The sequence below is a fragment of the Lutra lutra genome, chromosome 1 (genome assembly GCF_902655055.1).
Source record: "Lutra lutra chromosome 1, mLutLut1.2, whole genome shotgun sequence".
In the NCBI taxonomy this organism is placed as follows: Eukaryota; Metazoa; Chordata; class Mammalia; order Carnivora; family Mustelidae; genus Lutra; species Lutra lutra.
Window position 1 is genome coordinate 15,882,206 of NC_062278.1, and position 11,054 is coordinate 15,893,259.

General features: G+C 40.8%; 1 protein-coding gene across 2 annotated transcripts; it reads left to right on the forward strand.

Annotated features, from left to right (window-relative positions):
- Positions 1–45: 45 nt before the first annotated feature.
- On the forward strand, positions 46–10,630 carry RWDD2B (RWD domain containing 2B). Of its 2 annotated transcripts, none has more exons than XM_047721409.1 (6): positions 46–197; positions 5,115–5,291; positions 8,532–8,758; positions 8,857–8,924; positions 9,048–9,410; positions 10,022–10,630. In XM_047721409.1, the coding sequence occupies exons 3-6, from the start codon at positions 8,552–8,554 to the stop codon at positions 10,254–10,256; spliced, it is 873 nt and encodes a 290-aa protein (XP_047577365.1). In that variant the 5' UTR covers positions 46–197; positions 5,115–5,291; positions 8,532–8,551; the 3' UTR covers positions 10,257–10,630. The 2 variants fall into 2 exon arrangements, with proteins under 2 accessions (XP_047577365.1, XP_047577374.1); XM_047721418.1 differs by lacking the exon at positions 46–197 and adding an exon at positions 914–1,021.
- The last annotated feature ends 424 nt before the right edge of the window (positions 10,631–11,054 follow it).

Consider the following 11,054-nt stretch of genomic DNA (forward strand, 5'->3'; position numbering starts at 1 on the left):
GGGACCAATGCGCTTCCGGGGCATAGGGCCCCGCGCGCGCATGCGCCAAGCCAAGAGGGCGTTGTCTAACTTCCCTTGGGCCGCGTAGGCTTCGGATTGCCTAGCAGAGGAACGCTGAGGCTCCCGCTGGATGAGACCTGAGCTGTCCGTGCAGCCAGAAAATCCAGAGTTTCGCACTGAGGGGGTCCATGGCCCAGGTGAGTCTTCAGTCTACCGCTGCCCAGCCGAACCGAGGATTTCCCGCGTGGCCGAGGCCCGTGGCCCCCTCCGGGAGCTCGGCGACCTCGTGGCCCCGCCTTCCCACGCGCTACACTGCTCATTGGATAGAGCCGGCTCGGCTACTCCTGACCCCGCCCGCAGTCGGGACCTTCCCTTCCCGCACTCACTACCACCCGCCGGCCCTTTCAGTTGTTAGGGGCGACGTTGCCAGTGCGCAAGGTTTCGGCAGTGGGTCTGCGACTTGCCCGGTGTCAAGGCTTGTGCCGCCTGTAGCCGCTGTGCTCTGTAAAGTAAGAATCTGCAAGGAAAAAAGAATGATTCCACTTAGGAAACTCAGTTTTCATTCTACATTCGTACAGCTTTCACTGAAATCTTGAGTCCGAAGATTCTCTTCGAGGGGTTTTGTTTTGTTTTGTTTTGTTTTTTAAAGATTTTATTTATTTCTTTGACAGAGAGAGATCACAAGTAGGCAGAGAGGCAGGCAGAGAGAGGAGGAAGCAGGCTCCCCGCTGAGCAGAGAGCCCGATGCGGGGCTTGATCCCAGGACCCTGAGATCATGACCTGAGCCGAAGGCAGAGGCTTTAACCCACTGAGCCACCCAGGCGCCCCTGTTTTGTTTTGTTTTTGTTTTTGCATTGAAATCTTATCTACGAAAAAAGTTGGACAAGTAAATTATAACTTGTAGCATCGTTCCCACGGTTGTTCGCACACAGGTTGCTTGGCCCCAGACTTGTTTGCTGGCACTATTTCATCTTCCAGACCTCCAAATTCAGTGGGACTTTCTCCCAGCTTCACTCACTCAGTAAGTGACAAAACAAACATGCCTTTAAATATATGTTGGTTACTCCCAAAATTACATCTCCAGCCATATACCTCATAAATTGCATAATTGTACATCCAACTGTCTACTGAACATCTCTATTGAGTAGATAGATGTCTTAATAACACTTCATTACGTAGTATTTCTAAAATCAGGCTTCACGTGTCCACCATCTTCCCTACCTAAATGCCAAACCCATCCTTCCAGTCTCTTAATGCCTTGGATTCATTCTTACGTATCACATATAATATATCAGTAAATCCTGTTGGTTCTACTCTTTCTGTATGTCCAGAACTCTAATGTTGCTCACCACCTGGACTACCACATCCTAATCCAAGCCACTGTTTTCTCTTTACAAGTCATTGTAGTGCCTCCCTGGTCTCCCACCTTTCATCCTCATTCCCCTGCACTCTTCACAGCATCAGATGTGGGCCTCTCCATAAGTAAGTCAAACCGCTGGATGAGACCAGTAAGTCTCTGGATGAGACTTACTGGTCTCATAAGTAAGTCAAGTCTCTGGATGAGACTTACTGGTAAGTAAGACCACTGTGGTGGTCTTCCATGTCGAACAGAATAAAATCCAAAGTCCTGGCCATGCCCTCTGAGTCCTAACTTAAACTGCCCCACATTTCCTCTCTAACCTTGCCTCCTAAAATTTTGCCCCATGCTTAGTCGGCTCCAGCACCTGGTCTAGCACCTCCCTGCCACAAGGCCTTTGAACTTGCTGTTCTTCTTGCCTGGAAAAGGCATTTTATGTGTGTGATTTTTGAGATTTTTTTTTTATGATTTTTGATCATTGTTAGAGTCTCAGTGTGAAGGACAATGCTTGATACACAATAGGTGCTCAAGACACATTTGTGGATGAATATAACAACAGCAACCACTTTTACCATACTCTGTTGCCAAGCACTGTTTAAAGCATCTTCCACACACCATCATTTAGTCCTCACAGCGACCCTATCCTCCCCATTTTAAAGATGGGGAGACTGAGGCACAGAGAAATTAAGCCACTTGCCTAAGGTCACACAGTTGTTAAGTGCACGTTGGCAGTCTAAGTAGCAGAGTACATACTTAAACCACTAGGTTAAAAATACAAAATAAATTCATTTCCTCTAATAACCATCTAGCCATCTAATAACTTCTAATAACTAACCTCAACTTTAAAAGACTAGAAAAGATATTCATGGAACTCCAATGAGTTCATGGATTTTGAATACTTACATGGATTTTTTTTTTAAAGATTTCATTTATTTATTTAAGAGAAAGAGACAGTGAGAGAGAGCATGAGAGGGGAGAAGGTCAGAGGAAGAAGCAGACTCCCTGTGGAGCTGGTAGCCTGATGTGGGACTTGATTCCGGAACTCTGGGATCATGACCTGAGCCAAAGGCAGTTGCTTAACCAACTGAGCCACCCAGGCACCCCAAATTTTTTTTAATAACAGAGCAAATATATGTTAGGATGTCAAATGAAAATAGGATATAAAATTACATGAAGTGACTGGTTAGTAAAGAAAACATTGTGTTTAAGGAAGGGAGAAGTGTTTGCAGCTCTAACAGTTGTTTTTTTTTTTAAAGATTTTATTTATTTATTTGACAGAGAGAGATCACAAGCAGGCAGAGGCAGGCATAGAGACAGGAGGAAGCAGGCTCCCTGCTGAGCAGAGAGCCCGATGCGGGACTCGATCCCAGGACTCTGAGATCATGACCTGAGCCGAAGGCAGCGGCTTAACCCACTGAGCCACCCAGGCGCCCAACTCTAACAGTTTTTGAAAAAAACTCAGAGATGATGGGTAGTATTGGTAATATTTAAACTATTTATATTAGGATGGCTAGATGACAAAGCAGGGATTCCTGATCTGTTCGTGTAGAAGAGAGCTAATCTTCAGTCGCGGGGGGAAAAATCTGGGGTCAAATAGTTTTGGGATACTCAGCATACTAAAACTTCCTAGAAATTCACAGTCCCTTTTGGTATGTAACAATAAAGATTTTGAGAAGCCACATGCTAAAAGTGTCCCCATATAATTTACTCTCCAGATGGGGTTGTTTTTGTTTAAGATAAATACTAGTCGGGACAATGGGATGGCCAACTGTCACCCTGAAGAAACCTGTTAAACTTTGTGTCATTCAACATTTCAAGAACTTATTTAGGCACAAAAATGCTCTGTGTAATTTTTTTTCCCCAGCATGGCACTGATGCCTTGATAAACAATATTTTAATGACTTCAGTTGAAAAAGCACTGGGATTAGGAATGATGTGTTGGCATTAATTTATACTCTGGTCTGTGGAGACAGCCAGTGCATGCAAGAGTGCTTCCTATTTTCCTGATTGCTTATCCAGTTAATTGTAATGAACTCAACACCCCACCACACTTAGTCATTCTCATAGTCCTTAATGTGTTCTTTTTTTAAAATTATTTTTAATTAATTTTTTAATTTTTTATAATCGTATATTTTTATCCCCAGGGGTACAGGTGTGTGAATCGCCAGGTTTACACATTTCACAGCACTCACCATAGCACATACCCTCCCCAATGTCCATAACCCCACCACCCTCTCCTGACCCCCTCCCCCCAGCAACTCTCAGTTTGTTTTGTGAGATTAAGGGTCTCTTATGGTTTATCTCCCTCCTGATCCCATCTCCTTAATGTGTTCTTGATAGGACCTAATACAGTTATTGATCTGTCACTTGTGACTAACATACAATTCCATTTAAGTAGAATTGTTATTCTTTAAAACTACCATACAGTGAACTTGCTAAATTGTTGACCAAATACCATTTTCTAATATTAAAGAAATTATCCAACTATATTTGGATGGAGTAAAGAAGATGTAATAAAGGGAGGACATGTTCTCAGAAGGCTTGATAATGAATCATCCAAGGCAGCCTTTGTGAACTGGGTCCACTCTAAATATGTTGGCATTTTGGGCTACCAGTCTGTGAAACTAACAGCCAGATCATGAACTGGGATAAATTCACTCCACTAAGTGGCTGTCAGCGTCTTCAGCTAGTTTTCCTTCAACTGAGGGAAACCTAACACACCCCAACTCCTCTCAGACTGCAACATTCTTACCCAATCATGGATTATGAGAACATATTCCTAATAAATAGTTGGTTTTCTCTTGCATGTCTTCGTAGACCTCTGTTAGACACTGCATACAATATGTGTAATGACAATATGGAGCATGAGTTGATGGAGGCAGTGTCCAGGTAGGAGGAGTCAAGGTTCTAGAAGGAAATAGATATGCACTCAACTCTGAAATTTTGAAGAGATTGCATAATGAAGGGACTGTTTACAGAGGTGCATTATTGCCGCTAGGCCTGGAAGATTTGCTGGAGCTGAGGAAGAAGGGCTGCCCACAAAAGCTATGGTCTTAAGGAGTCATGACCATTGTCAGAATCCCACCTAAACAGGAAAGATGTAGTGAAGAAATACCCTGGCTTCTTTCTCCTCCCATCCTCCCCTTTCCTGCCAGAGCATTAGCTGAAACTAACCACAAGTAAAAAGAGTGGGGTGGTATGGGCTGCAGAGGTCCGTTTTTTAGAGTCTAGAGCAAGGAAAAGAAGGACCAAGAATGTGTTTCAGGGACAAATAAGTAACTGGCAGAAAGGAAAATGGTCCGAATAATGAGCCCCTGAATTAGGCCTTTGTAGTCAGGGTTGTGAGGAAGGGACAGGTTCAGGTCTACACTATTTTTCATGTGCTTTCCTGCCTTACAGACCTTTCTTCTCTCCCCACTATGCTTCCTTCTCCTCTTGTCTAAGTCTTAGCCTATATTTAGGCCTCAACTCAGGGTCACCTGGCTGGCTCAGTCGGAAAAGCATGTAACTGTTGACCTTAGGGTCATGAGTTTCAGACCCACATTGGGTGTAGAGATTACTTAAATAAAACTTTTTAAAAAAAATTTGGAGAAAGATTCAACTCAGATCCTGTCTCCTTCCTTAACTCTTTCCTGATAGCCCATTTCATTGACATGTACTCCTCTTAATCCCCACAATAATGCTTATACTAGTCATTTAACACTAGCCATTTAACACATTTAGCCTTTTTTATCTGCATTGTTCTGTATCTTACTAGGTAATAAATCCTGATCCTCAAGCTAATTAGAAAGCTCCGCGAAGGAATGAAGCATGAAGCTCTACATACAGTATTTACTCAATAAACATTTACCCAAAGATGAGAAGGAATTCCATGAAGACGCCATTAACCAAGATAATAGTGTTTGATTTCACAGAGTAAATTCTCTTTGAGAAGGTAAGACGTGTTTCCTTTGGAGCAATGGGACTGAGCTGTTTTTCTTTTCAGATGTGTAACTCCTTTTTTTCTAAATTCAGAAACACTACATAGTAATCCTAACACTTCAAACAATAAAGAAGCATATAAATTAGTCCTTCCTTTCTTCCTTCTACCCACATTTAACAAACTAATTTGGTGAATTCTCTTTCCGACTTTTTTCATGTGTGTATAATGATATAACAATGAATAATATGATCATACCTATTTATATTCTTTTACAATCTATTTTTTTAAGGTAACTATTGTATCATGAATATCAGTGTCAATATGTATTTTTTAATGATCTCATAATATTCTGTTTAGATATATATTTATTTAACTAACCTATTGTTGAACATTTAGGTCATTGTCTGATTTTTTTATTGTAGATAATAAGCAGTGAACATCCTTATAAACACCTTTTTTATATACTGTCTGATTTTTTCCTTAGATCAGTTTCACAGACTTAGATCAGCTTTCCTTATACCAAGTTTTTCTTCTATAACAATTATTAGATGTTAACCATCTTTGTGTGTATATGTGTGTGTATCTGTATGTGTGTATGTGTGTGTTTGCACATGCATACTAATTTAGTAAGTTAAAAATATTGTGTAGGAGGGACTTCCACTTTTGGAACAGAGTAGATGTATTTTTCCTAATTTGTCCAGCTAAATACAACTAAGGATCCTGGACACTATAAAACAAACATAAAAGACTCTGAAAAGTGAAGAGGAAAGCAGAAAAACCAGGGGAACTTGGGAGCCAAGGAAGGACACAATGGTGACTTCCTTGGTTATTCTTTTTTGCCTCAAATACCTGAGACTTGATTAAAGAAGCAGCAACCGAGAAATATCAAGGGTACAGACCAAACAAATTGTAAAGCCTTAAAAAGCCCTGCTCTCTCTAGCTAAAGTACCAAGAAATGTGCAGCTGAGCAAGATGGAAAGCACTTAGATAATAAACGTGCTACATCGGGTAAATACCAAAGAAAACACTGTGGCCTCTTCCCTACCACACCAGCAAAGTGCGCCTAGATTCTACTTTCACTGAGCTGTAATAACCACTTCAGTGCCCACTCCTTGTCAGGATGGTATTAAAAAAAAATGTGATTAGGGATCTAGGACTTTCCTCTTTGCTGGGTGAGAATGAGGACCTTACCAGGGTTTAGTGTCAGACCCATGTCGGATCCATGTCAGACCACTTGGGGAGCCTGTACTTCCCCTCTGATGCAGCAGTAACAAGGCATCCCACCTTCACCCTTCTGAAGTAATGTCCAAGAAGTCTAGTGGGGAGTCCAACTTTCACCAACACCTCACATTAACAAAGTGGCCCATCAACATGCTGTTAGTGGAGACCGCATGGGTAACAATAAGGAGGCACTTTCACCCCTCCCAGGCAGAAGCTCCCCTTTTTCTCCCTTCTGAAGCAGGGTTTCAGAAGAAGTATGCTAAAATGGAGGATTTGAGTATTTTTCAGAGTCTTATAATACCTAAAATGTCCAGATTAAATAAGTTTAAAAAAATCATCATACCAAAAAGAAAGAAGGTCTCAAACTAAGTGAAAAAGACAATAAAATAGATGCCAATGCCAGGATGTCAGAGATGGCAGGATTATCTGACAAAAGATACTATTTTATTTTATTTTTTTAAAGTAATTGCTACAGCCAATGTGGGGCTTGAACTCGTGACCCTGAGATCAGGAATTGCATGCTCTTCTTACTGAGCCAGCCAGGTGCCCCCGACAAAGATTTTAAAACATGTATCATAGGGGCGTCTGGGTGGCTTAGTGGGTTATAAATAAAACTTAGGGTGCCTGGGTGGCTTAGTAGGTTAAGCCTCTGCATTCAACTCAGGTTATGATCTCAGGGTCCTAGGATCGAGCCCTGCATCGAGCTCTCTGCTCAGCAGGGAGCCTGCTTCCCCCCCCTCTCTCTCTGCCTACTTGTGATCTCTATCTGTCAAATAAATAAATAAAATCTTTAGAATAAAAAAGTAAATAAAACTTTAAAAAAACCTATCTTAAAAAATTTTCAGTGAGCTTCTATTAAGAACTTCTATTAAATAAATGTTCATAATATCAAATGTGTGTAAATAACCCAGGGGCCCATCAGTAGGCAAAGAATGCAATAAAATATGACCTATTGACATGATTCAGTATGACAGTCAACTACTAGAAAGAATGAGATAAATCACTATGTACTGACAATGAATAGTTCTTTGATATATATTTGGAAGGGAAGAAGTAGGGAAAAAAGATATGTTTATATGATCCCTGCAGATACGTTTTGATTATATATCTCACTCTTTACATATACATAAACATTATACCACCACATATTTTCCATTTATGTATGTGTATAATGCCTAAAATATTTTGTGTTACTGTAACACCAAAACCCTTCAACTTGGATGGGAGACTTAGGAAGGTAGGGGAAGAGATCACCAGTTGAAACTATATCTTCATTTTTTAACCTTCTACCACTTGGATTTTATTTTATTTTTTTTTAAAGATTTTATTTATTTATTTGACAGAGAGATCACAAGTAGATGGAGAGGCAGGCAGAGAGAGAGAGAGAGAGAGAGGGAAGCAGGCTCCCTGCTGAGCAGAGAGCCTGATGCGGGACTCGATCCCAGGACCCTGAGATCATGACCTGAGCCGAAGGCAGCGGCTCAACCCACTGAGCCACCCAGGCGCCCCACCACTTGGATTTTATAACCTAGTACTTTTCTTTTAATGTTAACAGAGGTTACTTGAGCTGTGGGGTTGTTAGCATATTTTTTCTTCTTCACATTCTTCTGCTTTTTAAAAACAAATAAACACTAATATTAAGAGAAAAATATTAGCCATCCACAAAATTCTCTTACTTATTCTGTTCATTCTAGGTTTCCAAAGTAACCAGTCATAGCCTCTCTCCTGGCTATATCACTGATACGGCTTTTGACTACATAATTAGTTTACTTCAGTGAAATTGTTCATTGTGGTAGCTCAAGACTCCAGGTCAACTATCCAGATACAGAGGAATTTGATGCCTGGTTATTATTACAGTTTTATGACTTTCACTGGATTGGCCCACAGTTTGGATCCTTAGTATATTAACATTCATTTAAATTTCACGTTTTATGAAGATATCAAACACACTTTCATAAAGACCTATATTGATCTATTGAGTTCTCCCTAGGTTCTATTTGTAAAATATCTCTTCTATCCTTACCTCCTTAGAAATTTATGGATATCCAGAAATGATTGAGATTGAACAGGCAGAGGCTCAGCTCTCTGAGTTAGACCTGCTAGCCAGTATGTTCCCTGGTGAGAACGAGCTCATAGTGAATGACCAGCTGGCGTTAGCGGAACTGAAAGATTGTATTGAAAAGAGGACAATGGAGGGACGATCTTCGAAAGTTTACTTTACTATCAATGTGAAACTGGATGTATCTGAGGAAACAACGGTAATTCACTTTGCTTTTTGAAGAACTGAAAGCCTGTCAAGACTTAAAACACCACATAGGGCGTTTTCTTCTTTTTCTCTCTCTTTTTTTTAAATCAGGTGATGTTTTCTCTGGCCTGTATTCTTCCCTTTCAATACCCCGAAGTTCTGCCTGAAATTACTGTCAGGTATGTGACAGAAATTGGCCAACGTCAACGTTAAAATTAACCTGAGAATAAAAGCAAGGTTTAACTTTGTTCTCTGTTCCAAGAAAATTGACTTCATTTTTTATTCCTTATTTCTTCCATCAGATCAGTATCACTAAGTAGGTCCCAGCAGACTCAGCTGAACACAGATCTGACTGCATACCTGCAAAAGAATTGTCTTGGAGATGTCTGTATATTGAATGCCACAGAGTGGGTTAGAGAACATGCTTCTGGCTATATGAGCAGAGACCCCATGCCTTCCCCTGCTCCAGGAAGTACATTCCAACCAGTTGATCTCATTCTCACAAGACTGTGGATCTATAGCCATCACATCTACAACAAGTGTAAAAGAAAGAATATTCTAGAGTGGGCAAAGGAGCTTTCCCTATCTGGATTTAGCATGCCTGGGAAACCTGGTGTTGTTTGTGTGGAAGGTCCACAAAGTGCCTGTGAAGAATTCTGGTCAAGGTTTGCTTTCACAAATGTTGTATGCTGTGTCAATAATTTTATTAGTAAACAAGACACTAGAGATGTGGCAATTAGTATGTCCCTCGTATTGTACCTTATAGGGAATTCAGTCTCAAGTCAATGGATAAAATAGAACTCACATATAATCAGCATCACCCCCTTCCCTGACATGGTGCACACAGGAGATGTTCTGTAAATAGCTGTTTATTTGGGCCCTTGTCCAAGATGTTACGATCCTCTTCATTTCCATGGATTGGATTCTTCTTAGTGATGTGATAAGCTGTGCATACCTTGTGAAACAAAGGGGTTTCTCATCTTCTCATTTCTGTACTGACATCCTAAATGAGTTTCTAAGAAGTCCCTTTGGGAGTTTGAGATACAGCAGTTTTCACATTTGTAAAATGCTGATTTGAGGCAGTAGCAATGAATGAGTTTAGGGATAGGATCCTGACCAGCATCATATTTGATTAAAATTAATCCCTGTGAGATAAATGTAAATGTCTTTACTTCTGGGAAAAGGCATTGCTAAGTCTGTTTTATAACTTCTATTCTCAAAGCTCTAGAGGACAGAACATATTTTCAGTGTGTCTACTTTGAAAATTTCTTTTCAGACTCAGAAAATTAAACTGGAAGAGAATTTTAATTCGCCATCGAGAAGACATTCCTTTTGATGGTACAAATGACAAAATAGAAAGACAAAGAAAATTTTCAAGTTTTGAAGAAAAAGTGTTCAGTGTTAATGGAGCCAGAGGAAACCACATGGACTTCGGTCAGCTGTATCAGTTTTTAAACGCCAAAGGATGTGCAGATGTTTTCCAGATGTTCTTTGGTGTGGAAGGACAGTGACTGGCAGAGGAATAATGAAAGTTTTTGTCACTGTTGGCCTTTTGATTTCCCCCCAGTCTTTCTTGAAAGATGAAGTAATTTGGGGCATCCAGGTGGCTCAGTCATTAAGCATCTGACTTTGATTCAGGCCATGATCTCCAGTTGCTGGGACCTGGCGTGCCACTCAGCAGGAAGCCTGCTTCTCTCTGCCCTCCCCCTGCTTGTGTGCTCTCTTTCAGTCTCTCTCTCAAGTGAATAAAGTCTTTACTAAATAAATAAATTTTAAAAATAAAAGTGGATTTAAGTATAAGATATCAAAAGAGAGAAGAGCAAGTTAGATGGTCCTGCCTGTACTATATACTTTGAAAAAGACAATAAAAGCTGTAAGAGGGGTACCTGAGTGCCTGAGTGGCTTAGTTGGTTCAGCGTCCAACCCTTGGTTTTGGCTCAGGTCATGGTTTCATGGTGGTAGGATTGGGTCAGAGTTGGGCTCTGAGCTCTGAAGCGAGTCTGCTTGGGATTTCCTCTCCCTCAAATAAATAAATCTTAAAAAAAAAAAAAAGAAAGAAAAAGAAAAAGCTACAAGAAATTGTAGTTAAGGGTTCCTGGGTAGCTCAGTTGGTTAAGCATCTGCCTTCAGATCAGGTCAGGACCCTGGGGTCAACCCCACATTGGGCTCCCTCCTCAGTGGGGAGTCTGCCTCTCCCTTTGCCTCTGCCCCCTCCTACTCCCCAGCATGTGCTCTCTCCTCCCTCTCTCTCACTCTTGCAAATAAATATAATATTTTTTTAAAAAAAGAAAACTGTAGTTAAATGTTAG

Bases quoted from the DNA above. Each gene is read 5' to 3' on its own strand.
- RWDD2B (XM_047721409.1), top strand. From the start codon at position 8,552: ATGATTGAGATTGAACAGGCAGAGGCTCAGCTCTCTGAGTTAGACCTG. The intron at 8,759-8,856 runs GTAATTCACTTT...TTTTTAAATCAG, and splicing joins ATGTATCTGAGGAAACAACG to GTGATGTTTTCTCTGGCCTG. The intron at 9,411-10,021 runs GTTTGCTTTCAC...ATTTCTTTTCAG, and splicing joins TGTGAAGAATTCTGGTCAAG to ACTCAGAAAATTAAACTGGA.